Source organism: Dermatophagoides pteronyssinus, unplaced genomic scaffold (genome assembly GCF_027571235.1).
Source record: "Dermatophagoides pteronyssinus isolate colony J.1.1.1.1 unplaced genomic scaffold, Derpt_VIB-CSIC_2022.12 sq0009, whole genome shotgun sequence".
NCBI lineage: Eukaryota > Metazoa > Arthropoda > Arachnida > Sarcoptiformes > Pyroglyphidae > Dermatophagoides > Dermatophagoides pteronyssinus.
The window spans coordinates 1,516,983-1,533,124 of NW_027461533.1; the positions used below are offsets into that span (position 1 = coordinate 1,516,983).

General features: G+C 26.5%; 3 protein-coding genes across 3 annotated transcripts; all 3 read right to left on the bottom strand.

Moving 5' to 3' along the window:
• Positions 1–1,786: 1,786 nt before the first annotated feature.
• On the bottom strand, positions 1,787–3,842 carry LOC113792602 (serine/threonine-protein kinase haspin homolog). The gene is made up of 3 exons (XM_075821192.1): positions 3,432–3,842; positions 2,948–3,367; positions 1,787–2,863 (listed from the first exon to the last, which is right to left on the bottom strand). The coding sequence occupies exons 2-3, from the start codon at positions 3,233–3,235 to the stop codon at positions 1,877–1,879; spliced, it is 1,275 nt and encodes a 424-aa protein (XP_075677307.1). The 5' UTR covers positions 3,236–3,367; positions 3,432–3,842; the 3' UTR covers positions 1,787–1,876.
• Positions 3,843–4,058: 216 nt separating this feature from the next.
• LOC113792608 (uncharacterized) lies at positions 4,059–5,120 on the bottom strand. The gene is made up of 2 exons (XM_027342514.2): positions 4,712–5,120; positions 4,059–4,298 (listed from the first exon to the last, which is right to left on the bottom strand). Exons 1-2 carry the CDS (start codon positions 4,992–4,994, stop codon positions 4,081–4,083), a joined length of 501 nt encoding a protein of 166 aa, XP_027198315.2. The 5' UTR covers positions 4,995–5,120; the 3' UTR covers positions 4,059–4,080.
• A 264-nt stretch (positions 5,121–5,384) lies between these two features.
• Positions 5,385–6,111, bottom strand: LOC113792603 (uncharacterized). Its single transcript, XM_027342512.2, has 2 exons — positions 5,772–6,111; positions 5,385–5,700 (listed from the first exon to the last, which is right to left on the bottom strand). The coding sequence occupies exons 1-2, from the start codon at positions 6,022–6,024 to the stop codon at positions 5,510–5,512; spliced, it is 444 nt and encodes a 147-aa protein (XP_027198313.2). The 5' UTR covers positions 6,025–6,111; the 3' UTR covers positions 5,385–5,509.
• Positions 6,112–16,142: the final 10,031 nt, after the last annotated feature.

The window sequence follows — 16,142 nt, forward strand, 5'->3', positions numbered from 1 at the left end:
TTTTTTGACAACAACAACGAAAAAATCAGTTAAACATAATAAATCTATCGAATATTATTTTGCCACCATGTCATTTCGGTTCGGTCTGATTATTTTAATTTTGTGATTGTGTTGATTTTCTTCTTCTTCTTTTTCTTCTTCATTTTTTTCAATTCTCTTATCATTTCAGGTTCTGTATACTGCTGTCCCGGGAAAATATAACGGATACAAATTAATTTTTAATTAAAAACCTTTTTTTTTCACTGACAACACAACACTTTTACTTTTTTTTTCTACTTCTCTCATTTAGTTTGCTTTTGCAAAATTTTTTTTCTTCAAAGTGAATATATAATTTTCATTATGAATGCAAATTTCAACTGTTGTGAACATTGTGGAAATTTTTCCATTTCTTCTCTCTTTATTATTGAAAATGAAGTGAGAGAGATAGATAAATGTTGACTTTTCATTATGAGGACAAATAGAATGAGAGAGAAAAAAAACTACCGATTTATATACGAATATAAAAAGAACTGGCAAAATGGAATGATGAATCCAGCAGCAGTATCTTTTCAAGTAACATTCGGCCAAACAAAAAAAAAGACCTATTCAATATATATTACCAGGTTCAAGTAAAATTAAATTTACTCAATGATGATAGTGAATAAATGAAATGAATGAATGAAATGGAACAAAAAATAAAAATAAAATTCTCATTCCTGTTATCATTAAAATTGAATGTCACAAACTACTACTACTATTAACTGAACCAAAACGAAATACAAAAATTTCTAAAAGCATCAACGTTTTTTTTTTTGTTTTTGTTTTGTTCATACATATAATTGTTTAGTTTGAATCTGATCATCATCATCCACAACCAAAATCTGGTTAATACAAATTAAATCTTCTTCTGCTTCTTTTTATTTCACTGTCATGTAACAAAAACTTGGTAGCAACAAAATTTTTCTTTTCAAAATTCTATAATAAATTTATTCTATTGAAATTGTATCATTCGTATCATATGTAAATGGTATACATACACACACAAATAAAATAGATAAATAATGCATTTTTTGTCATTCATTCAATTTCAATATATGAAATAACGAATAAAATGAAACAAAACAACAACAACACAACAACAACAAAAAAAATCAATGATGAATCACATCTATTCTCGTAGTACATTTGTTCTACCTACCAATGAATAATGAAAAAAAAATATACAGAATAACGACAAACACCTCAATGGTAATTATGGCAAACACATTATCACACATAAAATTAATAATTAAACAACCTATTTCAGGTTCGTAATAGTGATTATTACTTCTTTTTTTTGTTTCATATCATTATGATGTTGATGATTGATAGTATGAAACAATTCACATTCATATTCATTCATTTTCTGCTGTGTTCTGATTTCAATGTTCATTTATTTATTTATTTTTTTTTCATTTTCCATTCGGACAAAATTCACTTGCCTTTTCTTTCTCTCATTCTATTCTGACGAATATACAACAACAGTTCTCTCTTCTAATCATTTGTCATCTGTGTAAACCGCCCGGAATAAAAATCTGGAAAATACCCTAAATTCCAATATATTTCTATCATTATCAGTTTTTTCATTATTATCATTTTGGTTTTGTCAGACAATATTCGAATTTCCGAATCTCATAAATGAACCAAAAGTCTACACTTGGAAACAATTAACTTTTTTTTTCTGGCCCAAAAATTTTCTCAGAATTGTATATAACATTTCTATTGAATTTTATAAATATATGCGGAAAATATGTCAATTACATGAAACTTAACTGTATTAACATTTAATAGTCATTTTCTTTTTCCACTTTATTAAAAAAAACAAAACAAAATGTTTCAAAATTATCCATTATGATGATTAATGAGATGTGGTACGAGCGGAAGTAGTAGTATTGATATTTGTATTACTATTTGTTGGTATACGAAACATTGTTTCGATAAAACCTCTTAATGTTCGATGATCTGAAATAGTATCGATCAAATTTTGTAATCCTTTTCGTGTTGAATTATCAGGTTCAGCCGAGCGGAATGCTTCACTATTATATACTTCATTGTAAAAATATTTACACCAATAAATATTTGTCTCAGGAAACCAATCACGCCATTTGTCCACCACTTTGTTATACATTAATTTGTATGCCTCTTCCTGTGCATCAGGATTAGGAGTAGATGCTGTTGCTTTCAAACGATTGGTCAGATCAGTAAAGTATACTTTGTCACCCAAACAAATTCGAGAAAATGTTGCATCGATTAGACAGACTTTGACGCCAAAACTCTTGACATTATAGGAAACGGACCGTATGACAAATGAGATGGTTTCTTTTTTAGTTTTTTTCACTAATACATTACAAACATGTAGGTCACGATGTTCAAATTGATAGACACATTCAGCCACAGCTAATGCAAGTGTCACTTGATAACAAATCCCCAACAATTGACAGGGAGTCAATCCAACCGTAGCTCCTGATGATGTGATACGATATCGATGTTTGAACAGCTGCCATAATGAATCACCACAATATTTCATCAATATGGCCAAATTTTCACGAGGAACACCATGTAGTTCTTCGAAACGTTCTACTGGTTTTGCTTTTATTTCATTTTCATCATATTTACGGATGAGAAAATAATTAGGTATTTCACCATGTACAATTTTTGTACAATAAATTCTTGGAAAACAATGTGTTTGATATTCATACCCATGGGCATCGCATACTAGATTGTGTAAATCGGACAAAACTTTTGTTATTACTATTTCCTGATATACATCAGAATATTGTTCAAAACCATTGAATGACAAGACATTTAATTTATTTAATGTTGCTTTCTGTACTACTTTGATAATCTATTTACTCAAATTATTGATAATAAATTAATATTTTTACGGACGGAAATATGGTTGATATTTGTGTCTATATTAAATACTCACCTTGAATACAATAGGAGTATATTTATATTGAATAGCAGTAGCTTTGATAACATGACTATATGTTCCTGAATCAAGATATTCAAAATTCTGAAATGCTGTACTTGGAAATTCGATTCCAAAATGTGATGGATTCTGTTGGCAACAAAGTTCTAAAACTTGAAACCAATAATCATCTTCATTTTCATCGTTGGACCGCAACGAAGTTAAACTTATAGTCGGCAACAATAATGATTTTCTTTCAATCATCGTTTTTCTTGATTCTTTTTCATTGATATTGTATTTAGACATTTGTTTTGTTTTGTTTTTTCTTTTTGTATGTATGTGTATACGATTCTTCTTTTTTTTTCTTTCTTTCTTAAGTTTAGTTTAGTTTCTTTTCGTTACTTTTACAAACTCTATTAAATATACAAAATATATCGACTATTTTCAATACAGAATGCGCTGCTTATTATTATTATTATTATTATTATATTTGAATAAAAACCTTTGATAAAATGAACCAATCAAACAGAACAACAAAAAAAAATGTTCATTCAATATATAAAATAACAGAATAATAGTGATAACAAAGACAAACAAGATTTTAAGGATTGTATTTCTTTTCAAGTGTAAAAAAAACTTTACTATTTGTTATTATTATTCAGTATTATTATTATTATTATTGTCGTTGTTGTTGTTGTTGTTGCTATTGGGCATTTTTATTTTTGCTGTTGTTATTGGTATATGTTGGAGACAGAACATTGGAATTAAATTAATTGCAACATGATTAGATTATAGAACTTTATATTATTGGTGAAATGAAGACAACAAACCGAATAAAATCGAAATTTTTTTCCTATTTTTTTTGCTGATTGTGTTTCAACAATACATTGAATTGAATTGAAATGAAAATATATGAAAAAAAAGAGAATTTTGTTTTTCTCAGAATTATCATTATTATTATTATTTGCTATGTTTTGGTTCGCCTTTTCCATTCGAATTAGGTGATTATGATGATGATGATGATGATAATGATGTTGAATTGCTGAACTTTCTTAAGAAAAAAAATCTTTTTTGTATGTCTGATTTATATTCTGGTAAATTCTTATTATTGTTTTGATAATGATGATGATTATTTTATTCTTTTTTTTTTGCTATTTCTTGGAAGGAACTGATTGGCATACACCATCCTTACAACCATAAAGACATGCATCAACTGGAGTTGGGTGAAATAACATTGATAAACGTGGACATGTAAAAGTAATATTTGGACTACAATCTTTTCCGGATAATAAATCGCCACAATATGTTTGACCTTTGGCTAATCCTTTGGGACATTCACATTCAACGTTTTTTAGACATGCGTTGCTAACTAATATTATTATTCAAAAAAAAAAATAAAATAATAAAATAAACATAAAAATAATGATAATTATATACGAATCAAAAGAAAAATTGGATCAAATAAGAATTCAATGAAAACGGAAAAAAATGAACATAAACATAACACCACCACCCACAATGAGAAAGAAATTCTATGGAAATAATTAGCGAAAATGAATTTTGTTAGTGTGTTGTATGTTCTTTTTCAGATATTCATTCGACATGATCCATATTAAGAATCTTTCATTATAATATGAACAATGAAAAAGCATTCATTAAATTTACATCTATAGAATATTTTCATTAACAAAAGAAAAAGTATGTGTGGGGTAATAGTTATAATGAACATGAAAAAAAACCTAGAAACTAGAATCAAGAAACAAAAAACTCAAAACAACTTACAAAGTGTTCGTATGTCACATTCTTGGCCTTCTTGACAATCAACCAACATTACGGCCGTTTTGTTACGATTAGTTTCACCACAGAAAAACATTTTTTTCGGACAGGAATTTTCTTTATTCATTTCATTCAATTCTGTACCACAATATTCACCATTTTTTTCAACTGAACAAATACATTGTTCACCAATAGTATGGCCATAATCTAGTTGATTATTGATCACTAAAATGATTGTAGATATTATGATGCTGATTTGTTTCAATGACATTTTATTGTATATCTTCATGTTTTTCTTTTTTTCTTTTATTGTTTAATAAAATTGACAATTTAATTTTCTAGCTTGCTTGAATGATTTCATCTGGTTATCACCACAGTCAAAATACAAATATTAATAAGTTTTTTTTTCTACGAAATTGTATGTGAAGCGCTAATACCTGGCTATAATTACGACGTTTTTGTAATCAGAAAAAAAACAGTAGACGTAAAATATTGATTGACGCAATATGTTTTCAACAGAACTTATCGATTAATTCATCATGATTGCCTTTATTTGGTTTCTTTTTTGTTTTTCTTTATTATAATCAATAGTTTTGTGAATGTTTTGTATGACAAATAATAATTTTTTTTTCATTTTTATCCTTCATTCATTGATTAAGTGAAAAAAAACAATTAAAAATAATTAAAAATTCCTTATTCATCTTTATTTAGGAATTCATTAGTTTATGATTTTGTGGATCAGACCTTGAATAATAATTTTTTGTAATGAATAAAATGAATTTTTTTCTTTTCTTGCTGTGGTAATTAAACACATTGGCCATCACGACAACCATTAGGACATGCATCGATTGGATTAGGATAACTTCGACCACAAGTAAATACAATAGATGGATTGCAATCACGACCGGTTAGACGATTACCACAATATCTAGTACGACCATCAGCTTGAAGATTTGATGGACAATGACAATCAATATCCAAAAGACAGGCATTACCTAATATTGTTCAATATTAATTGAAAAATGAAAACAAAAATTTATCCATTTTTTTACGCTTTTACACTCACTTGAACCATCACGTCGAACATCACATTCATAGCCTTCACGACATTTTTTAACTACAATAGCCTGGCCACCACGATTAGATGGACCACATAAATATTGATCTCGTGAACAATCCTGATTACCATTGATACGATTCAATTGAGTACCACAATATTCTCTTGTACTTGAACCACTGCATCGACATACAGCATCAATAGCGTTTGGAATAGTAATAACCAATAACAAACAACAAGAAATTATTTTAAGCATCATCATTAGTTTTTTGTGTTATAAAAATTTTTTTTTCAATTAAATTCTTGTACAATATAACCCTTTTTTTTAAAAAAAAGCTGAAGCTTTTATAAATAACGAAGGAAATTTTCTCTCAAATTTGATCGAATGACCACATAAATAATTTGATGATGATGAAAAACCCATTTCAAGTAACTGCATTTAGAAGAAAAAAAAACAGTGAAAGTGTAGAAAAATTCTGTGGAAAAATTTTGTCAATTAGGCGGATCAAAAATGGAATTTTTTTTCATATTTTTTTATATCTTCAATCGATTGATTGTTTGAATGTATGTTCTTTATTTTCTGTCTATGTTGCCAATTTTAATAAGTTTAGAAAGAAAAAAAAACCAGTCAATCAAGCTTATTTTAGATGACAAAAACTAACTAACTAACTTAATAGCTACTGTCATTCGAAAGTTGTTGTTGTTGTTGTTTGCCTTTAACAAAATCGATTTTGAAGGTTTCGAAAAAAATTTTTCGTTTTCGTATGTGAATGTTTAATGTATTCTACAAGGAAACAAAAAAAATGCTGAATCCAGATTATTGTTTAGCGTTAATCAACCAACCATCATCATAATCATCATCATCGAAAAATATATAAAAAACATTTGACGAACAAAACAAGAAATTTTTTTCATAAGGAAAGAGGGAAAGCTAAAATTATTATCATCATTATTTATTCTGTGCTTTGGGGTGAAATATGATTATTTGCTTACAATTTTTTTTCTTCTTCCAATAATGTCCTTCATTTTTATCTTTATAAACATCTTTATTAAACTTTTACCATTATAATTATTACCATATTTTTACGAATATAATTTTCAAAGGTATAAGGTTGCATATACAATCAGAAAAAAAAGAAATTATGATCATTTGATTTCATCAGAATCGAAATAGTAGAATAAATAGAATGAATTTGTGATTTTTGGTTTATAATATTCACAAAAAAATATGCCATCATTCATTCATTTTTTCCGCTGTTTTTGCTGTTGATAATAATAATCTTATTATATTATAGAAATTTTGGACGAATCAACAAATTTTTTTTTTGCTGTTTGCTATTTGTTGTTGATGTATTTGTCGATTGTGTCTGTGTGAATTCATGTTCAACTTATATTAAAAGATTCATTCAATAGTCAGGAAAAAAACCTTGGAATAATCGAATATATTTGGAATAGAAAATTAAGCAGAAAAAAAAATTTGGTTATGTTTGAAACGAGACAAAAAAAATCTTACTAGCCAATGGCATAACATTACATGTAGCAAGAAAATAGAATAGAATTTTCCAAATGCAATTGAATTGTAGCAATGACACAAACAACAGTAGAAAATGGTAATGGCTCAACACACCTGGGCGTCAAACTGAAATCTGATTTGGATGATATAAATTCAATTCAATATATGATAATAATAATGCAATATTGTTACAATATTCTACCAAAAGTAGAAAAAAAATGATGACTTAGTTATATGTCCATTTCTTTTACAAAAAAAAATCAGCATATGAAAGCAAGAAATTAAGTCCAATTTATAGTCCAATTCTGTCGACACATTATTATTAAGTGTAAATTCTTTTTTTTCCAATTCGTAGTTATTTTTTCATTATCTTCATCTCTATATTTTCTCTTTCTATATTAATTAGTTGTGAATGTTTTGATTTTTGTTTCAATATTGTTGAAGGACAAGAATTGCTTGAAAAGAAAATATTTTAATGAACATTTTACCCGAAAAAAATAGACCAATTATTTTGCCATTATTTTTGGATTTGTGATAGAATAAAAAGGATTTTATACAGATAAAAAAAAATCCCAAAAAAGCAGTTAATTCGACTGTTTTGCAATTTTGCAACCAAAATATATTTTCAAAAAAAAAATATTTCTAAAAATATTTCCCTATCTATCTGTTATAGAATAGCCAAAATAGAATAATCTCGTTTTTTTACATTTGTTGCAAATAAATTGATTCATTTTTTTTTGTTTCGTTTATCACATCATTATTCTGATCTGACAATAGACAATAAACATGAATGTGAAAGTGTTTGCTGTGGTATATAGCATATATAAATAGAAAAAAAAATCTTGTTATCAATGCAAAAAAAAATAATTGAAAATTGAAATGAGTTTGAATGCAATCATGAACAACAAAATAAAAAAATCATTAATTCTTTCAATCATTGATAACATCCAAACGAAAATTATTATGATTGAAAATCAAAATAGAAGTAGAATGAGAGAGATAGAAGTGTTTGTCAATGATGGTAGCCTTGCCATAAATTGACAAACACATGAATTTCTCGAATCAATCACCAGCGACAAAATGTTTATATATGCATAATTGTTGTTGTTCGAGATCATTGAAGAAAAATAATAAAAAAGATTACATTCATTCATTCATTCAACAAACAAACAAACAAACAAAAAACAAGATTCTATTTTGTGTTTTGTTTATTCATTTATATTCTCTATATATTAACATTATATGATTTTATATTTGTTTCATCATCATCATCATCAATTGAATGATTTACTTGAATAAAATTGATTTCAAATTCATATTAGTTATTATTCAAATAATAATAATTTAGTTTTGTTTCATCATTGAATAATAGATAACTTATAGATTGGATATACAAAACAAGATCTTATTGAAAAAAAGTAGGATATAAATAAGAAAAAAAGTTCAAATAATATAAAAAAAAATACTGGAAAAGAAAATATTTTCGACTTAATTTGAAAAAAAACTGTAAACACAAACACACAAGTGATATAGATATATATTCAAGCTAAAATTTGATTGTTCCACTGTTGTTGTTGTTGTTGTTGTTAACGATAATGATGATGAAAAATTTTCCTGAATTATTTATTATGAATAAATCAACTTGTGTGTTATTTTATTTTTATTTTTATATTTGTATTTGTATTTTTTTCAAACAACAACAACAATCATCATCATCAAATATAATGGAAAAACATTGAATAGAATCGATTTTAATAGTACCAGTTTACTATTTTACATTGTTTTGTATTTTATGCATGATTTTTCTTTTCGATTCTTAAATGATCTTAGTTTATATTGATAGAAACATGGTGTATTGAAGGAAAAATTTTGTATTCAGATCGTTTTTTTTCATCGTAGTCATTGCAGTTTGATTTGAATTTAATTCCGACAAAACAAAACAAAAACAAAAAAATCTAAATACATAACACTCAGAAACACATTTATTAGACTGAATCGAACCGTATTCAATCAATTAGATTGAATAAATAAATCTCCAAAATCATACGATTTACATGTAATTTATATTTATATAGAGGAAATCGAATGCAATAAGAAGTTGAACAACAACAAACAAAAAAAAGATGGCTATTGTTAACCGCAAACGAATTAAAACCGAATTCATGGAGAAAGAAAAAACAACAACATATCACATTTATTTCAAAAAAAAACGATTTTGATAAATGAAAGGCGGATTTAAAGCTTCCGAATTCGATCAATCAGTCAGTCATTCATTTATTCATTTATTCATATAAGGTTAATGAAAATGAAATTCTGTTTACCAGAATTATTTGTCATATGACAAATATTTATCATCGTCCATTGTAATATAGCCTAGGGATTTTTCGTTTTCTTTTCTTTTTTCACGCAAACACACACACGTTGTCATTGTCATCAACTTAACACATATACACTATCATCATCACCATCATCAAAACGATGACAATGTAATCTGCCAAATTGTTTGTTTTGTTTTGACAATGACAAATTCCCTAAAACAGGAATACCGGAGAATTTTCCAATTAGTAATTTTGAAATATATAAATCCATTTGAAATATAAGCATTAGAATATTATCAATGCATGAATGTGTTTTTGTGTGTGTGTGTGTGTTAGATGTGTTACACGTCCATAACAATTTTGAATTAAAATGCTGTATTATTACAGCCAAAAAAAATGTTCAAATGAATGAATGGAAACAAAAACAAGGATGGAAGATTTTTATTTTTTTTTTTTGTTCATGAACATTCTAGATAATAATTATAGCGTTTCAACACCGGATTTTGATGATAGAAATTATCCATGTAAAATAAATGTGAATGTTGATGCCTATGTGTGTATGGTGTTATAATGACAAATGGAATTTACTGTTGTTGTTGTTGTTGAAATAATGAAAATCTTTTTTTTCTTGAAAAAATAAATTCTCTAAATAGAAAAAAAGAATGAATGCAATTCCATATAAAATTGATTCCTGAATTCATCATTATTAAAATTATTGATCATTATTTTTACTATTATATTATGTATGCTGAAATTCTCGATAAGATTCATTTTCTTTATTTTTTTTCCCACCAAATCTTTATAAATTTTGTCCATTGTTTTTTTTATGATAAACATTATTATTCGTTTATCGCTTGTTAAGTGAATAATTTCCAATATCAAATAAGTGAATTTTTGGGTTAACAAATTTATATTCCTTGTAAATTTATTATCGTTTTGTTTTCAATATTTTTATTATTGTTTGTTGCTATTGAAAAGCTTACAAATCCAAAAACACACACACAATAAATTATCAATTGTTTTTCCTCTTCTTTGGGCACTAACAACTAATCTTATAAATAAAAAAATTTGGTGAAGCTTTTTTTTACATGTAAATGAGTAGGACGAAATGTCAGAAAAAAATGCATGTAAATGAGTAGGACGAAATGTCAGAAAAAAATGCATGTAAATGAGTAGGACGAAATGTCGGTCCCTGAAATTCCGCTGAAAAAAATGTCTGCAGAAAAAGTCAATGTGCGCACCGATCTGCGCAACACGAAATGGCCGCGGTCACATTAGATCAGACCATACCCAAAAGAACAAAACTTCAGCCAAAGATTTGGGCGATGGGCGGCGTAGCCGCTCATCTGCCAGAATCTACGGGCTGAAGCAAGTGTGCGTGCTGCTGGCCGAAGGCCGGCAACACACACTTGCAACACACACACTTGGCCGAAGGCCGGCAAACATATTCAACGGAATTTCAGGGACCGACATTTCGTCCTATACTCATTTACATGTAATTGTTTGTAATAAATTTATCTCCTTTGGTGATTTATGTATGTTTGGTGAAAAGTTTCAACCAAATAGGTAAAAACTTGAATACCTAAGCTATATTAAACAGGAAAAATAAAGTGAAAAAATTTATTTTTTCTGCATTACACATACTTGAAACTACACATACTCGATAGAATTCTCGAAACAAATCAACGGAAATTAATTCGAATCATTAATATTATTATTTTTTCTCATTGGACTTTTCCTGTTATTTGCGATTTATATCCTTTTTTTCGCCCATAATATGACAAGTGCATGATTATTTTTTTCTCTGTTCTCAGCAATGGTTGATTGATTTTAATAACACAATATTCATTTAAGCTTTATTGATTTTCTGAGCTTCTTTTTGAATAATAATAATAATATCTTCATTTTGATACACACAAATATATGCAATACAACATTAAGTTGTATAGATATTATTTGTTATCATTGTTTTATTCGTATTGTAATTTATTCAACAAAATTACAATGATAATGATTATAATGATTATTACTTATATTTTAAATTTGAATTTACTAGAATATTCTATAGACATTCTAACCAATATTAAACAATCGTCCAACAACTGGGCAAATGGATAGCTAAGCAGATAAACAAATAGAAACCATATATTATACGTGCGGAAAAGAATATTTCTTTTCAAAAATATCAACTTGAATATAACCAAATCTAAATCAACTAACAATGCTAATTATAAATAAAATAAGCCTTCATTTTTATAATAGAATTTGCTTGTTTTACATTTTTGTTTTTGATTTTTTCTCTATTATTGTTATTATTATTAATTTTATGATTCTTGTTTTTGTTTTTATATCTGTGTCTGTATCTATATCATATATTTTGTTGTTCGGATGACTGACTTGTCTTGATACCGCTTAATATAACAATAATGATAACTAACTTTGAATAGAATATGAACAAAACAAAACAGAAAAAAATGTGAACAAGACCGTAAAACAATATGGTTTATTAATTAGTATTGAACATGATTGTGATGACAATGATAATAATGAAAAAGATACTTGAACGATAGAAATAATATTAGTTATTTTTTTTCATAAAAAAGTTTACCGTGACAATCAAATAGAATATATTATATTTTCTGAATAGCAAGAAAAAAACCTTTGAATCAAAATGAAAGTTTGTAATTTTTGTTGTTGTTATTGATCAAAAATTATTATTGATTTATAATATTTTGAACGTCATGATGATGATGATGATTTTGATGAAAATTTAGTTTGGCAGAAAAAAAAAATCTTTTTTTGTTTTTGTTGTTTAAATCGTTGATATTGGCATTGGTGAATCAAGATTGAATACCGTTGTATACTGGATCTAAAACGTAGAATTTGTATTCTTTTGTTTCATGATTCTTTTTTCAGTTAATAGAATTCAATATCAGAAATCAAACAAACACCATCAATTTAAGGCAAAAAAAATAGTAAAACTATAGAAAATAGAAAATTGTAATACAAACAAAAAATGCTGACAAAACAGGAACCAAAAGAATAAAAAAAATATGAATATAATAAGAATATAATGATAGAAAAATGGATACACAAAAACAAAAAACAAAACAGAATCGAAAAAAAGTTATTGAGAAAATATTTTTATATTTTCATATAGCGGATTATTTGCCAACATATTGCTTATTGATTCAAATTTTTTATTGTATTTTGTTTTGTTTTTCTTCTCCAACTTACAAAAAGTGAGAAAAACATTCTCAAAAATAGTGAAAAATTCCTCAAAATCATATGATGTACACGAGATGAATGTGTTTTTTTTCTGATCATTCATTCTAAAAATCAAAAAACGAAGAAAATAAAACTAATTCTTGACTAAATACGAATTAATATTAAAAAAAATCAACTTAAAAGTTTATTGGGGAAAAAAATCAGTGCATTACACGTTTTGCTTATATTGCTCTTTCAGGTTTTTTTTCTAACATCCTTTTTTTTTGTTTCTTAAACCACGGAATGAATCAAAATCAAATTGGAATTTCAAATTTTTCAAATTGTGAAAACAAAACTTTGACTGATTGCATTTATCTGGAGCAAAGAAAAGTTTTATCGATTTATTTTCCATTCGTATTGATTTTATTTATTATGCAGGAATTGTGCATTAAACGAAATGTGTATGCATATTTTGTGTTTCTCTTTTTCTTTGAAACGACGATTATTACTGCCAGTTTTAATGTGATTGCATTCATATATTCATGATAGGAAAACAAGAAAGAAAGAAATAATTTTCAACAATTAAAATGTGTATATTAAATTTCAATAGCATATTTATGGATGAAAAAAAAGTACAATAAAAATCTGCCATCAAATACTATCAAGCTTAGCTTTTTGTTACATGTATTACATTGACTTTCATTGTGAAAATGTTACAGGATTCCTTTAAATTTTATTATTTTGAATCTAAATTGTTTATTCAACAACAACAAACATGCATAAACAACAAAACAGACACACAAAAAAAAACTAATAAACTAAAATGAAGAACAAAAAAAAAAAAAAATAGTCAAATCGAGGAATAAAAACATTATCAACAACAACAAAAAAAATTCATTGCAGTGAAGCAAACATTTTCTTTTCTTTCTTTTTATTTTACATTCGAAATTGGATTGTAGGCCATAATGTTTTTTCCACTGTTTGACCTTATCTATTACTGTATGTATACTGGCAAATAATAGATCCATTTTATTTTATTTTTTTTCAAAAAAAATCTCTAAATTCTTCATGATTTTTAATGTTTTTTTTTGCCTCTTTTTAATTGCAAAAAATGAAAAAAATAGCAAAGTTTTCGGCGTTTATTCTCTCTCTCTCGGTAAATGTTTCATTTTTTTCATGAATAAAATGTTATATTTTTTTATTTGCTTCACAAATAGCTTTGAACATTTGGGAATTCTGAATGTTGATAATGTGTATTTTAATTTTCTTTTTCTTTATATTCCATTTTATAGATAAATCATAAAAAAAATATCCAACTGAGTTTATTTTTATATAAACTGATTTGATTTGAAAGATATTTTTTTTTGTATGTTGATGATGTTTGTTTGATACCTATAGGTTGGTTTGTCGTGTTAGATAGAAAAATGCAAATAATTATTTTTCGATTTCATCATTATCATCATCATTGCTGCCATATCATTTTTTTCGTTTGTTTGTTTCATTTCTTGTTCGGGTATATTTGCTTACACAAACACTCATCTTCATAAATAATGTTTCAATTATTAATTATTTTGTGCTAACGGAGCAAAAAAAAAGCAAGAAGTAGAAACCGAAATAAATAAAAATTGTTTTTCTGACTGAAAATAAGTTGGAAATGTTTTTTCCAGTTTCCCACACTGTTAAAAATGGTATGACTTTATAAGTTCATAAAGTGGAAGTGTGGACTTATAAGTTCACATTTTTTCTTGTATGAAATTATAAACTCACATTATTTCTCGTATGGAGTTATAAAATCACAACGTTTTTCGTATGAGTTTAAAAATTCGAATTTTGGATTTTATTTGTAATTAAAAACTCATAATGTTTTTCGAATGGACTTATAATCTCACATGGTTTCTCGTATGAAGTTATAAACTCACAACGTTTTTCGTATGGAGTTATAAAATCACAACGTTTTTCGTATGACTTTAAAAATTCTAATTTTGGATTTAATTTTATTTTTTTAAAATTAAAAACTCATAATGTTTTATGAATGGAGTTATAAACTCACATGGTTTTTTCGTATGAAGTTATAAACTCATAACGTTTTTCGTATGAGTTTATAAGCTCACAATTCCTTAAAGTGAAGTTAAAAAATCACAATTTTGGATTTTATTTTATTTTTTCAAATTACAAACTCACAACGTTTTTCGTATGAGTTTATAAGTTCACAATTCCTTAAAGTGAAGTTATAAAATCACAATTTTGATTTTATTTTATTTTTTCAAATTACAAACTCACAACGTTTTTCGTATGAGTTTATAAGTTCACAATTCCTTAAAGTGAAGTTATAAAATCACAATTTTGATTTTATTTTATTTTTTTCAAATTACAAACTCACAACGTTTTTCGTATGAGTTTATAAGTTCACAATTCCTTAAAGTGAAGTTATAAAATCACAATTTTGATTTTATTTTATTTTTTCAAATTACAAACTCAAAAAAAAATTGGATTTTTGGACTTGGAAAATTTTTTTGAAAAATTTTGAATTCATGTGGAGGCGACGAGCGCCCTCATAATTGAAATTAGCTGTTAGGGTTCTGTTTTGATTATTTAAACTACTGTTCGATTAGTTGTTATTCATTATTTTTGTTAAGTGTGGTTCGTTTACAAAGTTTGGTTATCAGGTTTGTGACGAAACGAGATTTAGCTCGTTTCTATTAGAACTTTCGAACTATTTTTCTGTTATTTTTCATATATAAATGGTTGTATTTCATTGTATTTTCTTAAGCTGAATGTTACAACCTGTTTTAAACAACATTAATTTGAATTATTAAATTCGCTTTTTTACATTTAAAACAGGGATTATACGTCAGCATTCTGATTTTATGTATGATTTTTGTGATTTTTGATGATTATGAATTTATGATTTCTATGATTTTGTGATTCTTTGTGATTTTTATGAATTTGAGATTTCTATGAACATTATGATTTTGTGATTCTTTTCGAAGATTTTTGTGATTTTGTGAACCTTTAGAAGATTTTGTTGATTTTGAAACCAGAAACCAGAATTTATTGAAAATGTTTGTCAATATGATTGCTGTACCTGTTGAGTTAAGAAAGAAATTATTGGCTTGTCGAAGAATTATATCACGTCTGTCGGATTGGAGATGGGATATCGAACATGCTGAAGCATTACGTGTCGAAATGGATTTTTTGAACGCAGAATTGTTTGATTTGGTTCCTGAAGACGAGGAAATCCCTTATGAGATTGAAGAAAAAGTTGAGCATTATAACGTGATGTTGGATCGTTATATTGATCGTTTGAAATCTGGCTCAGTCTCTTCGATTCTGAATTACAAT

Coding starts and splice junctions, on each gene's coding strand:
- LOC113792602 (XM_075821192.1), bottom strand. CDS start 3,235: ATGTCTAAATACAATATCAATGAAAAAGAATCAAGAAAAACGATGATT. Junction 2,864..2,947: donor ATACTCCTATTGTATTCAAG/GTGAGTATTTAA, acceptor TTGAGTAAATAG/ATTATCAAAGTAGTACAGAA.
- LOC113792608 (XM_027342514.2), bottom strand. CDS start 4,994: ATGAAGATATACAATAAAATGTCATTGAAACAAATCAGCATCATAATA. Junction 4,299..4,711: donor ATGTGACATACGAACACTTT/GTAAGTTGTTTT, acceptor TAATAATATTAG/TTAGCAACGCATGTCTAAAA.
- LOC113792603 (XM_027342512.2), bottom strand. CDS start 6,024: ATGATGATGCTTAAAATAATTTCTTGTTGTTTGTTATTGGTTATTACT. Junction 5,701..5,771: donor TGTTCGACGTGATGGTTCAA/GTGAGTGTAAAA, acceptor GAACAATATTAG/GTAATGCCTGTCTTTTGGAT.